The following is a 23,116-nucleotide window of genomic DNA, read 5'->3' as shown; positions in this document are numbered from 1 at the left end:
GACTGTAAGTTAGGTGCTGTAAGGGATATTCTATGGTCTGAACATTTATGTCCCTCCAAAATTCATATGCTGAAATCTAATGCCCAGAGTATTGGAATTAAGAGGTGGAGCCTTTGCGAGGTGACTAGATCATAAGGGTGGAAAACTGGTGAATGGGATTAGTGCCTATAAGAAGGCAGAGAGCTAATTTGCCTTGCTGCCATGTGAAGATACAGTCAGAAGGTGCCATTCTGGACTACTGAATCTGCTGGCACCCTGGATCTTGGACTTCCCAGCCTCCAGAACTGTAAGGATTAAATTTCTGTTGTTTACAATTACTCAGTCTAAGGTACTGAGGTATAGCAGCCTGAAAAGAAAGATAAAATAGTTGGTTAGATGGATTATTTATTTGGCAAAGTCTTAGTTGCCCAGGATGGAATACAGTGGTACAATCATAGCTCCCTGCAATGCTCCCACCTCAGCCTCCCGAGCAACTGGGCTACAGGTGCGTGCCACCATGCCCAGCTAGTTTATTTTTTATAGAGACAGGGTCTTGCTATATTGCCCAGGTTTGGAATTTAACTCCTGGCCTTAAGCGATCCTCCTGCCTCGGCCTCAAAATGCACTGGGATTAGAGGTGTGAACCATTGCGCCTGACCCAGCAAGATATATTTAATTGGAAACTCAATCTCTGATTTGGAGTGTATAATACATGCAACTTTGGATAAGTAACAATGTGTACCTTAGTATCTTCATAATGAAATACCTCAGATTGTTATTGAAAGAACACAATGAGATGGGCTGGCAGATACAACTATTTTCAAGCTTAAAGTTCCAAATAAACATATTAAAGTAGTATTAATATTCACAGATGACAATAAGGAAAAAAGTAAAATGGGAAATAAAAAGAAATAAAAGATGATCCTAAAACAGTTTACCCTAACCAACTTTCTTGTAAAGTAAATAAAGCCAGCATGGTGGGTCATGCCTGTAATCCCAGCATTTTGGGAGGCCAAGGTGAGAAGATCGCTTGAGTCTAGGAGTTCAAGGCCATCCAGGGCAACATAGTAAGACCCCCATCTTTACAAAAAATAAAAAATTAGCTGGGCGTGGTGGTGCACGCTTGCAGTCCCAGCTACTCAGGAGGCTGAGGAGGGAGGATCACTTGAGCCTGAGAGGTCAAAGCTGTAGTGAACCCTGATTGTGCCACTGCACTCCAGCATGGGTGACAGCATGAAACTCTGTCTCAAAAAAGAAAGAAAGAAAGAAAAATATTGATTCTATGACTTAGTAACACCATTCTTAAAAATTTATACTAAAGAATACCATAAAATTAGGGGAGGCAATACAAATGCCTAGGAGTAAAAAATAAATAAATACATAAATAAATAAAGTGGAAACAACAGTAGATCATGGCGTATTGTTAGAATAAATATTGATGCTCAACTCTTTACCAACCAAAAGGCAGCTTCCAGAGCTTTTAAGTTCTATGACTTAAAAAGAAATCTAGGTTAGATCTTTCCTTCTAGTAGATTTAGTCTCAAAGGAATAAACATCTGGTGATTTGTAATATAATGAGCATTATTGTTAGAACATTCTTCTAATAAATCTATTTTTTAGAAAAGATGTACTGCATTGTCATTGCCATTTTTATTGCTGAGGTCAATATTTTCCAGTGAACATAAAATCTAGTTTTCTAATAAACTCATCTCAGATGGATAAAATTGGTACCACAGATTCTCTGAGAACATTTTTCTTCTGTCAAGTAAGTAGTGTTCTCTGCAAAGTATGAATTACAAATACAGTTAACCCTTGAATAATTTGAGAGTTGGGGAACCAAGCCCCAAGCAGTCGAAAACCCACATGTAACTTCCGACTCCCCCAAAACTTAGCTACTAATAAACCTGTTGACCAGAAGCCTTCTGTTATTTGTCAGTTACATAAAGTCAATTAACATGTTTTGTATATTATATACTGCATTCTTACAATAAAGTGAGCTAGAGAAAATAAAATGTTAAGAAAATCGTAAGGAAGAGAAAATACATTTACAGCACTGTGCTGTATTTATCAATACTGTAAATTTATGTCATCTGTTTATAAGATGGAATCATCTATCTGAAATGGTGGGCAACCACAACTGTAAATCTACAGTATGTATCAAGCAGTTCAACTTTTTCTGGCAATGTCATGACTTTCCTCTGCTTCTTTGGAGTACTTCCAGCATCACTGGTGGCATTTTGTATGGATTCCATAGTGTTTGATTCAAAGTTTGCAGTATTGCACTGAAACACAATGAAAAATACACCAGAATAGCGAGAAATCACTTTTTACTGCGATATGCAATTTAAAGGCGAGACAAACTGCTCATGCAGAGGGTCATACAGCATGTTAAGTGGATAGTCCCAACACTTGAGCTCACAGCAATAGCAGCAGAAGGTGATTATGAAATTTTATGCAGTTATGATTTGATACTTCATCTTTATATTCTACTTTCTTTTTTTTTTTTTTGAGACAAGGTCTCACTCTGTCACCCACGCTGGAGTGCAGTGGTGCTATCTTGGCTCACTGCAACCTCCGCCTCACGGGTTCAAGCAATTCTCCTGCCTCAGCCTCCCCAGTAGCTGGGATTACAGGCATGAGCCACCAGGCCCGACTAATTTTTGTATTTTTAGTAGAGACAGGGTCTCGCTGGTCTGGTCTCGAACTCCTGACCTCAAGTGATCTGCCCGCCCTGGCCTCCCAAAATGCTGAGATTACAGGCGTGAGCCACTGTGTCTGGCCACACTTATGCATTTCTAAGCACTCTTTACACAGAAGATTTCCATCAGCAGGAATAAATTTTTTTTTTTTTTTTGAGACAGGGTGTTGCTCTATTGTCCAGACTGGAGTGCAGTGGTGTGATCTCGGCTCACTGCAGCCTCCGCCTCCCGGGTTCAAGCCATTCTTGTGCCTCAGCCTCCCAAGTAGCTGGGACTATTGGCATGTGCCACCACACCTGGCTAATTTTTTGTATTTTTAGTAGAAAGGGGGTTTTGCCATGTTGGCCAGACTGGTCTCAAACTCCTGGCCTCAAGTGATCCGCCCACCTTGGCCTCCCAAAGTGCTGAGATTATAGACGTGAGCCCCCATGCCCAGCCTAAAATCTTAAAATGAACTGCTAACTTTATGGTTCTAGGGTAGTTACTTTGTCAAGCCCAAATACACACATAATAACAAGACAGTTTGGGAAACTTTTTAATTCAAGGAAGAAAGTGATTTGTTTTCTTCTTTATCATGCTCAGGTATACTATACTATGATTTTAGGGATTTTACCAATACTTTCTCCTGACATACTAGGTGGAAACTTGTATATGCTGGTCAGAGTCATCAACAAGTAGGAAAAAAAAATCACATTTAACTCTTACAGGAAGATTTTCTAAGCTGAAAAATACAGCAAAAATGTTTAAACCCTGGCACTTAAGGTAGATAGCAAACTAAAGTATCTCATACACAGAGAGCTGACCAAAATAAAAATACCAACTTTTTTCACTAGAACAGTTTCAATGTATGTGTTCTAAAATATAATAATGTATTATAAAAGATTGCAAGTATGTAAGAGTATGTAAGATCAGTATTTTGATAAAGAGCAAGTTCAATCTTCTAAGCCTTCTTAAAAACAACTTTTGGGCCGGGCGCAGTTGCTCACACCTGTAATCCCAGCACTTTGTGAGGCCGAGATGGGCAGATCACAAGGTCAGGAGTTCGAGACCAGCCTGGCCAATATAGTGAAATCCTGTCGCTACTAAAAATACAAAAATTAGCCAGGTATGGTGGCAGGCGCCTGTAGTCCCAGCTACTCAGGAAGCTGAGGCAGGAAAACTGCTTGAACCCGGGAGGTGGAGGTTGCAGTGAGTCGAAATCGCGCCACTGCACTTCAGCCTGGGTGACAGAGTGAGACTCCCTGTCTTAAAAAATAATGATAAATAAAAATAAAAATAAAAAAACCTTTTGCTTCAAAGTTTACATAAATTTGGGCCTCAGTTGCCAAAAGTAGCCATAGAATGATTCTGAGATTTTCAGAATACCTTTAAGCGGCTGGGCGTGGTGGCTCATGTCTGTAATCTCACTACTTTGGAAGGCTAAGGCAGGCGGATCACCTGAGGTCAGGTGATTGAGACCAGCATGGCCAACATAGTGAAACCCCATCTCTACTAAAAATCCAAAAGTTAGGCAAGGCATGGTGGCTCACGCCTGTAATCCCAGCACTTTGGGAGGCCAAGGTGGGTGGATCACCTGAGGTCAGGGGTTCAAGACCAGCCTGGCCAACATGGTGAAACCCAGTCTCTAATAAAAATACAAAAATTAGTCGGGTGTGGTGGTGCACGCCTACAGTTCCAGCTACTTAGGAGGCTGAGGCAGGAGAACTGCTTGAACCTGGGAGGCGGAGGCTGCAGTGAGCTGAGATTATGCCATTGCACTCCAGCCTGGGTGACAGAGCAAGACTTCGTCTCAAAAAAAAAAAAAAAGAACATAAAATATATTTATGACAAGTTTCATTCTAAGAAGGAATTAAGAAATATGAAAAGTACAAATACTGACTTATAAAATCAATTTTGACATCCTACGTTGCCAATTCAAGAAATTATCAGTTTAACTTTCAATCATTTTCAATTATTAAAACTACAGCAGCTGAATTTTTAAAAATTCAGTATATTAACTGTTGCCAGTTCATGAAGATTTAAAATAATTTAAAAATACATTTTTAAAAGAAAAATCTGACTTCAGTCATAAGCAGACACCAAAAAAAAAGTCAATGTTAGAAAAAGTGCTAAAAAAAAAAAAGCAGCAGCTAGTACCTTTTAACACTATTTTTACTATTTAGGATCATGGGTAATCCTTTCCAAGCCATCATCATTAACTGTCTTAACTTTCTGTTACTTGTACTTATTTTCATCACGAACTTGCAAGGCTTGCAAGGACTGAACCAACCTTCCCTATCATTGTGTGTGTGTGTGTGTGTGTGTGTGTGTGTGTGTGTGTGTGTGTGTGTGTGTGTGTGTGGTGGTTTTTCTGCTTTCTTTTTGGTGAGAGTCTTCTAAACTGAGCAATTTCTTCAAGCACAGCTGACCCTCAACAACACAGGTTTGAACTGCACAGGTCCACTTATACATGGATTTTCTTCTGCCTTTGTCACTCCTGAGACAGCAAGACCAAACCCTCCTCTTCCTCTTCTCAGTCTATAACAAGGATAAAGATTTTTGTGACTAGCTGGGAATGGTGGCTCACGCCTGTAATCCCAGCACTTTGGGAGGCTGAGGCAGGGGGACCACTTGAAGCCCGGAGTTTGAGACCAGTCTGGCCAACATGGTGAAACCTCATCTCTACTAAAAATACAAAAATTAGCTGGGCATGGTGGCGCGAGCCTGTAATCCCAGCTACTGGGGAGGCTGAAGCAGGAGAATCACTTGAACCCAGGAGGTGGAGGCTGCAGTGAGCTGAGATTGCACCACTGCAATCCAGCCTGGGTGACAGAGTACTTGATGAATAGTAAATATATTTTCACTCATGATTTTCTTAATAACATTTTTTCTCTATCTTACTTTATTGTAAGAATAGAGTATATAATACATATATCACACAAAATATGTGTTAATCAACTGTTTACCTTATAGGTTAGGTTTCCAGTTAACAGTAAGCTATTAGTACTTAAGTTTTTGGGAAGTAAAGTTATATATGGATTTTTGACTGCACAGGTGGTTGGCTTCCTGTTGTTCAAGGGTTAACTGTAAATTAGAAGAATCTGAAGTAAAGCTCTGTCATCATGCAAAAGCTGTAACTATGTTTCAGAAACGCAATCTGTATTTCATAGACATTAACAGATGTTCTGTCCTCTGCAACATCTAAAAGAACCAAACACAAACTCCCTATACCAAAATACTCCCATCTCCCCTAAGCACACACAGTTCTACTCTCAGACACACCTTAAAAATAAAACATTTGGAAAAGGAATACCATTTCAGAAATGACGAAAAGTATACAAAGACACAACACATTTGAGTTTGGAAAGAAAGCAATCACATCATCTTACTATCAATGAAGACCTAAAATTACTTGCTAAATTACTTGCTGTCAGTAAGGGTTACATACAGGAAGCTTAAGAAAAAATCTACTACCGGGGGCAGGGGGCGGGGGAAGAAAAGATACTCTCATTGAAGCATTATCTGCAAAGTGAAAGAATTACCAACCAAATATTAACTGGGCTGAAAGATGTGTATCATTAACAGGAAGCTTACCCTGATTTTTAAATGCTGTATAAATTTTCCTTTTCAACCCAATTCTTTACTTTCTCTAACTGGGACAAGGCAGAAGCAAAAGATAGACAGCAATGGAATCAGAGATAAGGCAAGAGGGCAATATACTCAACTGTGTTTTCCTATCACTTCTGGCCTATTTTGAAAACAGTACTATTTATCTTTGTTCTATTTATTAACCCAGAAAATATTTGAGTGATGATTGCCAGTAAGCACTGCCCTCATTGAGTTAAAAATCTAATAAAGACAAAGTGTCTTTATAATAGCTACAAGGCATAAGTGAAAAACCCTACGAAAGAGGTAAAACATGATACGGAGGCACACAAGGTACTAAAAAGTATGTACAGCTGTGAGGATGAGGCTAAGGTTGGTGGATTTATGATGTCAAAGTACTGAGTTACAAAGAACTAAAGTGGATTTTGAGTAAAATTTGAATTCAGGAAGAAAGTTCAAAGAGTGGAGGGGCTAACTAAATTATCTGCTAGGTAAGTTTTAAAAACAAACAAACAAAAAACCTACGAACAACAAAAAAACAAGACGGGGAGCTATCAAAACTGCCCAAAATTCAAAATGAAAGTTCAGGCTAGACATGGTGGCTCATGCCTGTAACCCCAGCACCTCAGGAGGCCAAGGGAGGAGGATCGCTTGAGGCAGAGTTTGAGACCAACCTGGGCAACATTACAAAAAATTTTAGAAATTAGCTGAGCATGGTGGCATGTACCTGTAGTCCTAGCTACCTGGAAGACTGAGGCAGAAGGATCCTTTGATCCTAGAAGTTCAAGGTTACAGTTAAGGTACAGTTGTATCACTGCATTCCATCCTGGGCAACAGAGTGAGGTCCTATTTCTAAAAAAAAATAAAAATAAAATGGAAATTCAACATAAAAAGTCACTAATAATAGTTGCTAAATACTCCTAGCAAGTAAAGGATACTGACAGAATCTCCACATATGCAGTAATATCCATAAGGACAAGAGAGATATAAGCCCAGGGGCCAGTGTCAAACAACTTGATTCTCAAGAATTTTAGTGGACTGATAAGTTCAGCATAGGTTGTAGAATGAGAGATACAAGGACTAGCAATAATAATGACCCCAATGAAGGGCAAAAAGACTTAAAAACAAGAATATCATTCCAAGTACCTAGAAAGGACTATTCTTGGTACGGGGCCCTGATATGGTTTGATACAGGCCCCTAAGATTACTTCTGTTGTTATTTTTTGTAGAGATGGAGTCCTGCCATTGCTCAGGATGGTCTCAACTCCTGGCTCCAAGCAATCCTCCCACCTTGGCCTCCCAAAGTGCTGAGATCCCAGGCATGAGCCATCGTGACCAGCCCAGATTACGTTTTAAATGAGATTTTTATGCATATTCAACTCCAACGATTCATGATATAATAAAATATTTTTAAATTTTGTTTAGGTGGACTCTACCGGCATTAAAGAAGAATCACTGAGCTCATGACTGAGCCTATGGAACCGCCCCATAGCCACATCTTAATGTACTCAGTTCACTAAAACTGCTCCACAAAAAGCTCTCATGACAGATACTTTGTTTGTTGTATAAAATAGCCATCAAACAAAACATTTTACTAAAGCTGATAGGACAGTCAATAACTGCTCAGATATGTACAGGAAATGGGTGGTCTTTGACAGAACTATAATTATGTAGGAACAAAACAAATATAGATCTTTCCAATCTCGAATTTGATTCTTAAATCTTTCAAGACGATTAAACTTTGAAATGTCTCCTGAACTCTAAAACAGGTACAAGGAGATGTATTACAACTTACCCAATTTACATAATTGGCACACCTAAATTCCTGCATTGTAGTGAAGATGAGTCTACAACTTTGGCTGCACGTTAAAATTACCTGAAGGTCAGGTGCAGTGGCTCATGCCTGTAATCCTAGCACTTTGGGAGGCCAGACGGGTGATCATGTGAGGTCAGGATTTGAGACCAGCCTGGCCAACATGGTGAAACCGCGTCTCTATTAAAAATACAAAAAATAGCCAGGCATTGTGAGTGCCTGTAATCCCAGCTACTTGGGAGGCTGAGGCAAAAGACTCACTTGAACCTGAGAGGTGGAGGGTGCAGTGAGCCGAGATCATGCCAGGGCACTCCAGCCTGAGTGACAGAGACATCATCTCAAAAAAAAAAAAAAAAAAAAAAAAAAAGAATTACCTGAAGAGCTAAGAAAAATGACATACCCAGGATGCATTCCAGAGCAATTAAATCATAACCTGGGGATGGTATTTTTTTAAAGTTTCCCAGGTGATTTTGATGTGATATCAAAGTTGGAAACCACTGGTTTGAACTGCATGGTTAACTCAAAAACAAAAAAAACAAAAAACAAACCAAAAAAAAAAAAAAGGAGGAAGGTATGATCTACAATAGAAAATGAGAAAATGAAAGCAGAATCAAACAAGAAACCTGGATGTAGCAACATTACCTTTTACTAGTTTTAACAGGACTTCAATACTTCCAAATCAAAAGTATACTGAAACTTAAATCAAAATACAGCTGGGCACAGTGGCTCACGCCTGTAATCCCAGCACTTTGGGAGGCTGAGACAGGCAGATTGCTTGAGGTCAGGAGTTCAAGACCAGCGTGGCCAACATGGCGAAACCTCGTCTCTACTAAAAATACAAAAATTAGCCAGGCATGGTGGCACATGACTGTAATCCCAGCTATTTGGAAGGCTAAGGCACGAGAATCACTTGAACCTGGGAGGTTGCAGAAAGACAAGATCATGCCACTGCACCGGGTGACAGAGTGAGACTGTCTCTAAAAAAAATTTTTTTAATTAAAATACAGTCATTTCTCATTATTCACAGTAGTTAACCTCTCTACAAAGTTGTGGCAAACACTAAATAAGTAAATATGAAATCCACAGTTAGAGGAAATACAGGGTTAGATTCCTGCCAGCCTCTGGTCACATTATTTTCTTCAACCAATCAAAAGTAACTTGTTTGTGTTTGTCTAAAGACTTTCTTTTTGAGACAGAGTCTCGCTCTATGGCCCAGGATGGAGTGCAATGGCATGATCTTGGCTCACTGCAACCCAACCTCCACCTCCCGGGTTCAAACAATTCTCCTGCCTCAGCCTCCCAAGTAGCTGGGATTACAGGTGCGTGCCACCATGTCCAGCAAATTTTTTTTTGGAGTGGGGGGAGGTGAGGGGATATTTTTAGTAGAGATGAGGTTTCGTCACGTTGAAGCTGGTCTCAAACTCCTGACAAGTGATCCACCCAACTCAGCCTCCCAAAGTGCTGGGATTACACGAATGAGCCACCATGCCTGGCCTCTTATTTACTATATATTGTTGATTAATATCAAACTCACAGCCAAAAGCACTATAACACATGCCTGAACAAATTTTCTCCAAAAGGCACAGCACAGCCTTCACGTATACAAAGGAACACTAGACAGCACGTAAGTTAAACAGTGAAATTACCAACAAAAAGCACAAAAAAGCGAAATAATGTGGCACAAAATAGACCTCAAAAAGTCTTGTTTGACCTCAGCTGGGAGCGTGTGCATAGAATGACAAATTCTTCACTGCTCTTTAAGTGTGCAAACGGCAAAAAAAAAAAAAAAAAAAAAAAAAAGCACTGCAAGTATCAATTTTAGGGTTACAAACAAGTGTTACGAAGATGTGAATTCACAAATATGGAACTCATGAATAATGAGGCCGGACCATAGAAACAAATCAAGGGAACCTAAACTAATTGTTATAAAGAAATGAATTCTATGTCTGTAACCCTAGCACTTTGGGAGGCTGAGGCAGGAGGACTGCTTGAGCCCAAGAGTTCAAGACCAGCCTAGGCAACATGGCAAAACTCATCTCTACCAAAAATACAAAAATTAGCCAGGCGTAGTGGTGTGCACCTGTAGTCTCAGTTACTCAGCAGGCTGAGGTGGGAGAATCGCTTGGGTCCAGGAGGCCAAGGCTGCAGTGAGCCGTGACTGCACTACTGCATACCCTAGCCTGGATGAGAGTGAAACCTTGTCTCAAAACGAACAAAAAATATGCCCAACAAGGTAATTTTCTCCACTAGAATCCTTAAATTGGTTTTCCTAAGAATGTAACAAGTTTTCTTTTATCAGATCTCTCTATATATTTTTAAAACCTATTACTCGATTTCCTTAATATATATATGTTCCTTTCATGTAGTACAAAAGACTATTCTAATTTTAAAATTTTTTAAATTTTATCTTATGGACTATCTCTAATCATAAAATGCAGCAATATTTAAAGAAAAGGCAAGGTGGTTATCCTAGATGACACCTGAGATGCCCTCTGGCTCAAAGATTTTGTAAGTCTTAAGACTGAAGTTGATAACGTCTCTTTTAATTACAATAAAGGCTTATAGGTGAACCCAAAAATATTCTCAGCAGACCAGGAGCGGTGGCTCACGCCTGTAATCCCACCACTTTGGAAGGTCGAGGCAGGTGGATCATGAGGTCAAGAGATCAAGACCATCCTGGCCAACATGGTGAAACCCCGTCTAAAAATACAAAAATTAGCTGGGTGTGGCAGCGCGTGCCTATAGTCCCAGCTACTCGGGAGGGTGAAGCAGGAGAATTGCTTGAACCCGGGAGGTGGAGGTTGCAGTGACCCAAGATTGTGCCACTGCATTCCAGCCTGGTCACAAAGCGAGACTTGGTCTAAAAAAAAAAAAAAAAAAAAAAAATATATATATATATATATATATATATATACACTCAACAATATTTTATACTACAATCACATTTTTTAGTAGTAGGACTGCAATATAAATTCTTATCTGAGGAACAGCTCTCCACTCACCCAGAGAAGTAACCTGAATCCAACTTGATACTATCAAACCTGATGGACTCTCAGCTTGGTCCTATACAACTTCAAATGGAAAACAAGCTGCCATATTAATACTATGAAACTAAATAATCCCTACATTATATGCAAAAATGAATTCAAAATGAATCAAAGACCCAAATGTAAAAGCTAGAATTATTATATTTTTGGAAAAAAACTTAGATGCAAATCTCCATCACCCCCTGGATTAGGCAATGATTTCTTAGATATGACACCAAATACACAAAGAAAAAAACATAAATTTTGCCAAAATTAATTTTTGTGCTTCAAATGACACTATCAAGAAAATGAAAACAGCCCACAGAAAAAAAGTAAATTGGCTGGGCGCGGTGGCTCATGCCTGTAATCCCAGCACTTTGGGAGGCAGAGGTGGGCAGATCATGAGGTCAGGAAATCGAGACCAAAATCAGCTAGGTGTGGTGGCAGGCACCTGTAGTCCCAGCTACTCAAGAGGCTGAGGCAGGAGAATCGCTTGAACCCATGAGGCAGAGGTTGCAGTGAGCGGAGATCACGCCACCGCACTCCAGCCTGGCGACAGAGCGAGGCTCCGTCTCAAAAAAAAAAAAAAAGAGGAAATTATTGTGAATGTAATAATGTCTAATAAAGGACATGTAGTCTAAATATATAAAGAATTCTTGTAATTCAACAAAATGACAAATTGTTTAGGACCAGGTGTGGTGGCTCACGCCTGTGATCTCAGCATGTTGGGAGGGTGCAGTGGGTGGATCACTTAAGGAGTTCGAGACCAGCCTGGCCAATATGGCAAAACCCCATCTCTACTAAAATATAAAAACTAGGGCTGGGTGCAGTGGCTCACGCCTGTAATCCCAGCACTTTGGGAGACTGAGGCGGACGGATCATGAGCTCAAGAGATAGAGACTATCCTGGCCAACACGGTGAAACCCCGTCTCTACTAAAAACACAAAAATTAGCTGGGCATGGTGGCACACGCCTGTAGTCCCAGCTACTCGGGAGGCTGAAGCAGGAGAATCGCTTGAACCTGGGAGGCAGAGGTTGCAGTGAGCCAAGATCACGCTACTGCACTCCAGTCTGGCAACAGGGCGAGACTCTGTCTCAAAAAAAAAAAAAAACAAAAACCAAAAAATTAGCCAGGCGTGGTAGCACATGCCTGTATTCCCAGCTACTCAGGAGGCTGAGGCAGGAGAATCGCTTGAACCTGGGAGGTGAAGGTTTCAGTGAGCCAAGATCATGCCACAGCCACTCCAGCATGAGTGACAGAGTGAGGCTCTGTCTCAGAAAAAAAAAAAAAAAATTTAATGGGCAAAAAATTTGCATAGATATTTCTCCACCGAAATACCAATATGCACAAGAAAAGACACTTAATACATCATTAGCCATTAGTGAAATGCAAACCAAAACCACAATGAGATGCCACTTCACACTAGCATGCTATCATCAAAAAACCACCATAATAAACACTGGCCAAACATAGAAATTGGAGTTCTTGCACACTGCTCACAGGAATGCATAATGCTGCAGTTGCTGTGGAAAAGTCTGGCAATCCCTTAGTGTGGTATTGCGATTTACAACAAGAAATATATATTTGGTCTTCATCTAGCTCCTAAAACCCTTGGAATCTTGGAAGTTATAAATATCCTTTTATATGTTAATACCATGACTGGTGGCTGGGGGCTCCTGGAGAGCCTCAGAAGGGAGACTGGCAGCCAAAGGAACCAACCATGTGATTAGAGGGTGGAAACATTCAGCCCCACCCCATCAATCTTTGGGGAAGAAGGGAGGGGCTCACGGTTGAATCGAACACCAATAGCCAATGATTTAATCAGTCATGCCTAAGTAATGAAGCCTTATAAAAACCCGAAAGGAGAGTTTGGAGAGCTTTTGAATTGGTGAATAAGAACATAGCCACATACCCCACGGGGCCAAAGGCTCCTGGGTTCATGACCCTTACAAACCTCACATATGCACAGTTTCATCTGTCTGTTCAATTGTATCCTTTAAAATATCCTTTGTAATACATTAGCTATTGTGAGTATACTGTCTTCCCTGGTTTCTGTGAGCTGATCTAGCAAATTAATGAATCCAAGAAGGGGGTTGTGGGAACCTCCAATTTGTAGCCAAGTCGGACACAAGTTGTGGGTAACCTGGGAACCTACAACTTGTGACTGGTGTCTAAAGTGGGGGCCAGTCCTGTGAGACTGAGCCCTTAACTCTGGTTAGTGCCAGAAATGAATTGCAGAACACCCAGCTGGTGTTGAAAAATTGCTTGGTGTGAAAAAAAAAAAACCCCACATATCTGGTGTCAGAAAAGGAGAATCAAGTGTTGTGGGCGAGTACATAAGAAAAATCATTGTTTTTTCTCTATAGACTTGGAAAGTTAAAACACAGAGTTACTGTATGACCCATTTGTTCAACATTTACTGAGGTCCTCCTACACGCAAGGTATATTAACAAAAACAAATTAAAACACAAGCCTACATAAAAACTTGTACATATATGTTCACAGCATTAGTCATACTAAAAAGGGGAAACAATCCAAACTGTCAATTAATCCATTGATGAATGAAAACAGGAAACACAAATATCTGATATTTAAATAACTGGTGAATGGATAAACTGCGGTATAACCAAAAAATGGGCCATGACTTGGCTACGAAAAGGAATAAGTATTCATACAAGCTACAACATGGATGAACCTCAGAAACATTATGAACTGGGCATGGTGGCTCAGGCCAGTCATCGCAACACTTTGGGAAGCCTAGGCAGGAGGGGTGCTGAGACTGGGAGTTTCAAGATCAGCCTTGGCAACACAGTGAATCTGTCTATATAAAAGTTTTTTTAAGGCCGGGCACAGTGGCTCATGCCTGTAATCCCAGCACTTTGTGAGGCCAAGGCGGGCGGATCACAAGGTCTAGGAGTTCAAGACCAGCCTGGCCAACATGGTTAAACCCCATCTCTACAAAAATACAAAAATTAGCTGGGCACAGTGGCTCACACCTGTAATCCCAGCACTTTAAGAGGCCAAGACAGGTGGATCTCTTGAGGTCAGAAGTAAGAGACCAGATTGGCCAACATGGTGAAACCCCGTCTCTACTAAAAATACAAAAATTAGCTGGGTGTGGTGGTGCATGCCTGCAGTCCCAGCTACTCGGGAGGCTGAGGCAGAAGAATCGCTTGAACCTGGGAGACGGAGGTTGCAGTGAGACGAGATGGTGCCACTGCACTCCAGTCTGGGAGACTGAGCAAGACTCTTGTCTCAGGGAAAAAAAAAACTACAAAAATTAGCCGGGTATGGTGGTGCATGCCTGTAGTACCAGCTACTACGGAGGCTGAGGCAGGAGCATCGCTTGAACCCAGGAGGCAGAGGTTGCAGTGAGCCTATGGTGCCACTGCACTCCAGCCTGGGCGACAAAATGAGACCCTGTCTCACCTATCTCAAACAAACAGCTAAGTGAAAGAAGCCAGGCACAAAAGGTCATATATAATATAATTCCACTCTCACAAAATACCCAGAATAGACCAATCCAGAGACAAAAAATAGATGAGTGGTTTCCAGACACTGGGGAAAGGAGGAAATAGGGAGTGACTGCTAATGGATAAGGAGTTTCTTTCTGGGGTGATGAAAATGTTCTGCAAACAGCAGTGATGGTTCTGAACAGATTAAAAACCACTGAATTGTATACTTTAAAAGGGTAAGTTTTATGATATGTGGATTATATTTCAATTAGAAGAAAAAATTGTGCATTAAAAGGATGTCAAAATGGACGTTAATAGCTCACAATTTTATTTGACTAATTCTCAAGTTTTGAAGAGGATTGGCAAAAAAAAACACACACTTACTGGAAACCATACTTCCACCCTCCTTCCTGTGGTCTGAAAATACAAAGAAAGACCTCATGTAACACATGGTCATAAAGGAAATCTATTTTTTCCATTGATAGCTAGTGCGGGGACTAGAAATCAGAAAAAAAAAAAAGACAAAAGCATCTAGTAGAGTTAGCTTAAAATGGGAAACATAGCATTAAAAGATAACTCACCAATTCCCCAGGAAATGAAATAACCTGTTTTTATCATCCCTATTTTATATTTGGGGGTGGGAGGTTACACAGCTATTAAACAACAAAACCAGAATTCAAACCCAAGGTTATCTGATTCCAAAAGCTGTGCTCACTTATTCATTTACTCAACATTTACTGAACCCTCCTACATGTCAGGCACTAGGTTACATCCAAGAAAATAGAAAATAAGCTAATTAATAAATAGCCAAAGGTATAAAGAATTTATCAAGGTAAAGGAAATTATTAGCGCTGGGATGAGAGATATTTTATATTGGGTAGTCAGGAAGAGCTCTCTTAAAAAAAAAAAAAAGATATTTGAACAAAGCTATGAGTGAAAAGAAAAAAAAAAAAAGGAAGCCATCCAGATCATCCAGATGTGTGAGAAGAGCATTCCAAATAGAGAAAACAACAAGCAGGAGTAGCAAGGAGGACAATAAGGCTACAGAGACATGAGTACCTCGGAGAGGTTAAGACCTCCTAGGCTATAACATGAATTTTGGATTATATTCTGAGGAAGAGAGGGAAGTCATAGTAGGATTATGAATGAAATGACATGACTTTTGTTTAGAAAGAATCTATTGGGAATCTAAAGAGATAAGTAAACGGATGAGGGCAGAAGTAGGAAAACCAGTATGACACTGCTAATATAATCCAGGCAAGAAATGAGGATGTCATCAGTATTTACATCACGAATTCAGAAAAACAGCTGAATTCTGGATATATTTTGAAAGCAGAGCAGATAGAAATTTGCTAATGGTTTGACTGTAGGGTGGAATGAACCCAAGGTTTCTGGCTGAGCAAATGGAATGAAGTTGCCTATATACCAACATGGGGAGTACTACAGAAAACAAGTTTGGGTAAGATAAATAAAAAACGCAGTTTTATATGTTTATCTATCTGCTAATCTGTTTTTGTCTACCCACTACACCCCATAATGATTTCTGTGCAATATAGCTTTTTAAAAAGTAGTGAAACAGGACCTGAATTTGGGTCTTTTCATTACAGAGCCTGTGTTCTTTAATGAAGTTTTACAAAAGCAGCTAAATGAAAGTAGAGTCTTTTCTTAGAATAAAACAACTCAAAAGCATGCGCTGTTTCTTGGTGATCCAAGAACTACATTCACAAATAAAGGCTTTCAAATGAGGACACTTTAATACCTGACAAACATGAACAAGTATTTTGCAGATACTACTCGTAATGAAGCAGACAGCAATAATATAAAGATGGAATAAAATTCATCTAACAAATGCTTAATTTAGGTAAATACTAAGGAGAACTATATTTTCAGAGAGATGCCAGATCATCCCTTTATTTTTTATTTTTATATATATTTTTTGAGACAGCGTCTCACTCTGTCACCCATGCTGGAGTGCAGCGGCACTTTATTTTTTATTTTTATATAAATTTTTTGAGACAGGGTCTCACTCTGTCACCCACGCTGGAGTAGAATGGCACAATCCTGGCTCACTGTAGCCTCGAACTCCCTGAGCTCAGGTGATCCTCCCACCTCAGCCCCCCAAGTAGCTGGGACCACAGGCATGTGCTACCACACCCAGCTAATTTTTGTCCCACGCTGGGATCATCCCACCTTAAAAACTCTCCTTGATAATGAAGATTATCTTTGAAGGCCAGGCGCGGTGGCCGGCCTTGAAGGATAATCTGGTATTACTTTCTGCTTTAGATTTCCTGCTTCATTAAGGCAGGAAAAAATACTTTCCCTCTATCCCTTAAATGTGCACACAGTGACTACCGTAAATATGTGTCCATTACTTAACACTTCAAAAAGCATTCCTAAATAGCTAATTCTGCATTAGTTTAATTCTATTTTAGGTCAGTCTATTAAGCAATTCTACAATAGTAAGGTTCAGTACCTATAAAGGAATAATTTAAAATTCATATTTATATAATATACAAAAAAAGTGGCTTATTTTCTTGCTGCATGTGTTTGCCATAACTGTAATGTTCTTCATAGTATCTTCATATTCTTTATAAAAAAGGAAGTCAACTAACCTAATTTCATTCTAATAGAGACGTAGCAGTAACTGCTGGTAAGTATGTACTTATTTGGAAAGTGACTTACTCAAAATTACACAGTAACTGAGTAGTGAAGCTAGGATTAGAAACTAAGCTCTGAAATCTGTTGATGCTGTGAAGGTGTAAGTAATGAACACAGTTTGGCATCACAGAGAAATCATTGGTGTAATTATGTAACTTTTCAGTCAAGAATTAAGCATTTACTAAACTACTTTATAGTTTTTATAGCTAAAGAAAAGAAGAAATATTCCTGAGTTTATAACACAAGGTTACTTTTTGTATCAAATTTTAAAAAGAAGTTCTCATGTGTATACTTGTGTACTGAGTAAAACTATAATTGCAAATTTTTACTGTTCAAAGATAATCCTTTTTTTTTCCTCTTTTTTTTTTTTTGTTTTAGCTGGAGTCTCACTCTGTCGCCCAGGCTGGAGTGCAGTGGCATGATCTCTGCTCACTGCGAGGCGCCTCCGCCTCCTGGGCTCAAGGGATTCTCCTGCCTCAGCCTCTCAAATAACTGGGATTACAGATGCGCTCTACCACGCCTGGCTAATTTTTTTTTGTATTTTTAGTAGAGACTAGGTTTCACCATGTTGGCCGGGCTGGTCTCGATCTCCTGACCTCAGGTGATCCACTCACCTCAGCCTCCCAAAGTGCTGGGATTACAGGCTTGAGCCACCATGCTGGCCTATTTTCTAACTTTTCATTATGTTGTAACCCTTTCATACTGACATCAACAAACAGACGTGGTATCTAACTGTCAAGGCAACATGACTACTATAACAGTAATGTCTGTAAGAGTCCATGTTCCATCTCTCTCAGTCACTATAGCCAATTACTTGAGCAAAGAGCAGTGGGCTGGGGGCAATGGCTCATCCTGTAATAATCCCAGCACTTGAGGAGGCCAAGGTGGGCCGATGGCTGAGTCCTGGAGTTCAAGGCCAACTTGAGCAACAGGGAAAAAACCCACCTCTACAAAAAATACAAAAATTAGCCAGGCATGGTGGCGTGTCTATAGTTCCAGCTGCTTGGGAGTCTGAAGTGGGAGGATCACCCGAGCCTGGGAGGACAAGGGTGCAGTGAGCCAAGACCGCGTCACTGCACTCCAGCCTGGGTGACAGAGTGAGACCCCGTCTCAGAGAGAAAAAATTTTAAAAGCTGTGAATAATCCAAAATAATGCATTATTTCTAAGTCTGAAAATAAGCACACATTCATACTTTATCTCCTGTTATTAAATCTCAACCTCCTTCCATCCCTACAAATTGACAGTTAACAGTCTAAGACCCAGCTAGGTAAGAGAGGAAGTAAATGCAGAAATTTCACAAGGGTAATTCAACTGATCATTTCTCTCAATTATATCACTGTTTTTAGAGTTGACAAACATCAACTACTATGCACTGACTTTCTAAGATCTTAAGACACAACGTAACAGGAGGTTGTATCTAAAATTAACAATTCTAGAATGTCAAATTAGAAAATTATACAGCATATACGTTAAAATTGCTAACTTAGGAGAAGTCTGAATGAAGCAGTTAAATTCTAAAATCAGATATTATATCCAGGAGGTCAAGTATTTCATAACATTAAATAATACATAGGAAAGAAAAAAAGGTTATAAAATTTAAAAACACGGCCAGGCGTGGTGGCTGACGCCTGTAATCCCAGCACTTTGGGAGGCCGAGGCGGGCGGATCACGAGGTCAGGAGATGGAGACCATCCTGGCTAACACGGTGAAACCCCGTCTCTACTAAAAATACAAAAAATAAGCCGGGCGAGGTGGCGGGCGCCTGTAGTCCCAGCTACGCGGGAGGCTGAGGCAGGAGAACGGCATGAACCCCGGGGGTTGGAGCCTGCAGTGAGCCGAGATCGCGCCACTGCACTCCAGCCTGGGCAACAGCGAGACTCCGTCTCAAAAAAATAAAATAAAATTTTAAAAAAGCATTTAACAACAACAACAAAAAATTCAATTTTAGGATTCACCTGAGAAAAGAATACCTCAATACTGCTACACTTTCAAAAATGTTCAGAATCACATAAAAATTCACTTCAATAAAAGAATGCTTCTGCAGTTTGGGGATAGAAGTTTCTACCAAATAATCAGTCCCTAAAACGCTAAAACTAAAAATTTGCTACAACATACTTTTCATGTAATATTTTAAGATTTTTAGAATTACCAAAATTAAATGTAGATCTGTTTAACTCCTATCAATTTTTGGTATCACCACAAATATAACATTCTCTTAATGATGGTTTCTTAAGACTGGGCACATTGGCTCACGCCTGTAATGCCAGGATTTGGAGAGGCCAAGGCAGGTGATTGCTTGAGCCCAGGAGTTCCAGACCAGCCTGGGCAACATAGTGAAACCTGTCTCTACAAAATACAAAAACCTGTAGTCACAGCTACTCAGGAGGCTGAGATGGAAAAGATCACTTGAACCCAGAGAGGCTGAAACTGCAGCAAGCCGAGACAGCGCCACTGCACTCCAGCCTGGGTGACACAGTGAGACCCTGTCTCCAAAAAAGAAAAGGTTTCTTAAAACATAATTTAACTGTAATCTTACTTGGTGATACATTACTTTTTTCTAGGAAGAAACAATAGGAAGGAAAAGAAAAAAAGAAAATGAGTAAAGAATGTCACAAAGGGATCACATAAGTCTGAAAACCACTATCTTGAATTGTATATGGCAGAACTCTAGCAATATTAGGGAGTAGAGCGTCCCCAGCATTTACAGGTGTGCCAGAATATTGATCTCCCATCCCAGGAGTTTCATGAGGAGCTGCCTGCCAGGTGCTTCTAGCCTCCCAATCTCAACTACTTTAGTGTACTATTCAAAACTTACTTTCCATGTGGGCAGAACCTAAAAGATGGTTGAGACGCACTGACAGAATACATTAAAGCAGTTACTAGCTCAACTTTAAAATACATACTCTCCAATAAGAAATTCAAAGTCTACCCTTACTTGTTTTACTCATTATCAAGTAATGAAATCCCATGTTACATTTGTATAATATGGCATTTAAAAAAAAATACAGTTCCTCTTAGAGCTTAAGTAACTTCTTCAGCAGCAGCAACATCCTGGTGTGGGTAAGATAAATCTACTAAAAGCTTTTTGGGTTAAGGACATGGTCATTCCATGTTACAGCTTATTTTTTCCTAATCGAAATCCCCAAATGATCAATTTCCTAGTCTTCTTCCATGCTTTTTCTCCACTGCACTATCACCTTCTAATATAATAACACACTTGGCCGCGTGCAGTGGCTCACACCTGTAATCCTAGTACTTTGGGAGGCCGAGGCGAGTGGATCGCCTGAGGTCAGGAGTTCAAGACCAGCCTGGCCAACATGGCAAAACCCAGTCTCCACTAAAAACACAAAAAAATTACCTGGGCGTGGTGGCCAGCGCCTGTAATCCCAGCTACTCAGGAGACTGAGTAGGAGAATTGCTAGAACCCTGGGAGCGGAGGTTGCAGTGAGCCAAGATGGCATCACTGCACTCCAGCCTGAGCAACACAGCGTGACTCCATCTCAACACAAAAAACAAAAACAAAACACAATTAACTTAAATATGTTGTTCTTATCTGTCTCTTCTTATGAGACTATTTATTATTAAATCCACGAGGGCAGAAATCTTGTCTGCTTTTGTTCATTGCTATAACCACAGCAACTAGATAAGTGTCTGAAACATAGAGGTCCCCCAAAAGATAACTGGCTCAGTGAATAAACAAATTTGATAATTTTATTGAAGATTTATGTATAATCTAGTTGTCTTAAAAGAGCCAAATGTTGCCATTAAGATAGTCACGATATAAATTCTGTATAACAAAGATACAGAATAACCACACAGAAAGTAGGGTTGTCTTTCAAAAAGCCTGACATATATATTAAAATATTCTTAAAGATACTACCAGCAAATCTGCACTAGATATTTTAAAATACAAATAAAAAGGGAAAGACTTTTCAATAAAAATAAGAAGCATCCGTTTTCCATTCCTCTAACCAGAAAACACAGAAGAATAGAGAGTGATAAGATTTCGATGGAACAAGGTGAAGGAAAAACTTAAAAGGGTGGTAAGAGTCTGAGATAGTAATACTTAGGGCACAGAAAAATGCACTATTGCACTGTCAATCAAGTATTTGTTTCCAATTCTTAAGACATCATGTAGGCCAGGCACGGTAGCTCACACCTGTAATCCCAGCACTTTGGGAGGCCAAGGCGGGCGGATCACCTGAGTTCGGGAGTTCAAGACCAGCCTGACCAACATGGAGATACCCCGTCTCTACTAAAACACAAAATTAGCTGGGCGTGGTGGTTCGTGCCTGTAATCCCAGCTACTCAGGAGGCTGAGGTGGGAGAATCGCTTGAACTCGGGAGGTGGAGGCTGCGGTGAGCCAAGATCGCCCCATTGCACTCCAGCCTGGGCAACAAGAGCGAAACTCCATCTCAAAAAAGAAAAAAGATACCATGTAAAGTTCAAGTTCAAGATTACCAACCTCTCTCTTACAAACAAATCTGCCTTTTCCAGATACTAAATCTAACCAGATGACACACTATGTTCTCTTGTCAAATACAAGTGTTGTGGATTTTAATCTTAATGTTTAGCTTCAAATAATGTTTTAATCTTAATACAGATAATAATCTTAAACTTGTCATAAAAAATGTTTTAATCTTAACACAGATAAAAATCTTTAAGTGGTAATGTAGCCTATTGCATCTACTGTTCAACTAGCATTCCACTGTTCCTTTTTTGGCCTCAAATGACGAAACTTCTCTAACGTCTCTGGGGAGACTAGTGTAAAGTATAATGTTTCCTGAAATTGTTCCTGTTTTTTCCCTGCACCATTCGTGACATCTCTTCAACTAGAAATGTTACATAAAACTTTTCTGTTCTGCTGGCAAGTCCAGAGGGAGAAGCAAGGTAAAGAGAATATTGTAAGGAAAACAGGTTGAAAGGGGAATAACATAAAAGCACAGGAGTAAATGTGAAGCAAAGCTATATTTGTACAAAAGAGGAAGAAGATGCAGAAAAGGGAAGAAAAACACTTTTAGCAGAGAAAAGAAAAAAAAATGGAGGAGGAACAGAGACTTGCTTCTTCCAGAAACAAAAGCAAAAAACACTTCTAAGAAAACGTGGTCTCTTTACCCAAGGGGATATTATGAAAACCCTAAAGGGTACTCAGCTGACACTCCTATTGAGCGTTCTACTTTCTCTTCCAATGTCTTTGATACCGCTAGTCTTCACCTGTGAATTAAATGCAGGCTATAGATAACGCAGTCAATCCCTACACAACTACAATTGTGGTTGCCATCTTTGCCTGGAAACAAAAAACAAAAAACCCACAACTCCCTAGATTCGGGAAAAAGGAGTAAATTAAGTTGGAAAGCCAGAAAACCACGCCTTGCTAAGTCGGGGGGATATGGCACAGGTTAACAAACGCCTCCTACCAAACTAAGGTTCCACTAAAGGTCTGGGAATAAGGGCAAAGAGATGTATAGCCTTATCGCGACCGCAAGGGTGGGGCCTTGTAGGGGGAAACAAAATAGAGGGCAAGCTCTCCCGAGAGGTTTAAGGGGGCTGAGGACTCGACTCTCGGGAGATCGCCCATCAGGCGGTGGACACGAGGCAGCTTCGAGAGGAAGGAGACAGTGGACTGCTGGAGGAATGTCCGCGAGAATACCGAGGCTGATGGAAATAGAAGATACCCACGGGCACAGGATTAAGAGTCAAAGGGAAGAAGAGAGGGACGGGGCCGAGCAGTCTGGGGGGCCCGGCGTGGGAGGCCGGAGCAGAGGCCGCTAAGCGCCGTCCGCAGCCAGCCGCCTTCTCCGGAGACGCATTCTCGGCTCCCGCACACTCAGCCCCCCGCCGCCCCTGCCCCGGCAACAACCGCGGGCGCAGCTGTTTCCGTCGGGCCAGGGACAGCGG

At 40.5% G+C, this 23,116-nt stretch overlaps 1 protein-coding gene across 5 annotated transcripts in view; it reads right to left on the bottom strand.

Annotated features, from left to right (window-relative positions):
* UBE2W (ubiquitin conjugating enzyme E2 W) overlaps positions 1 to 23,116 on the bottom strand; it is a 96,768-nt gene that overhangs the window by 72,885 nt on the left and 767 nt on the right. For 2 of the 5 annotated variants that reach the window (XM_055349009.2, XM_055349011.2), the window contains exon 2: positions 14,943 to 14,975. The exons of the other annotated variants lie outside the window; for them this stretch is intronic. In XM_055349009.2, the coding sequence (XP_055204984.1) occupies positions 14,943 to 14,975 (33 nt within the window). The remainder of the gene's footprint in view (positions 1 to 14,942; positions 14,976 to 23,116) is intronic. 5 annotated transcript variants of the gene reach the window in all.

This window comes from Gorilla gorilla, chromosome 7 (genome assembly GCF_029281585.2).
Source record: "Gorilla gorilla gorilla isolate KB3781 chromosome 7, NHGRI_mGorGor1-v2.1_pri, whole genome shotgun sequence".
Lineage (NCBI taxonomy): Eukaryota > Metazoa > Chordata > Mammalia > Primates > Hominidae > Gorilla > Gorilla gorilla.
This window is presented reverse-complemented; position numbering and strand designations above follow the sequence as displayed.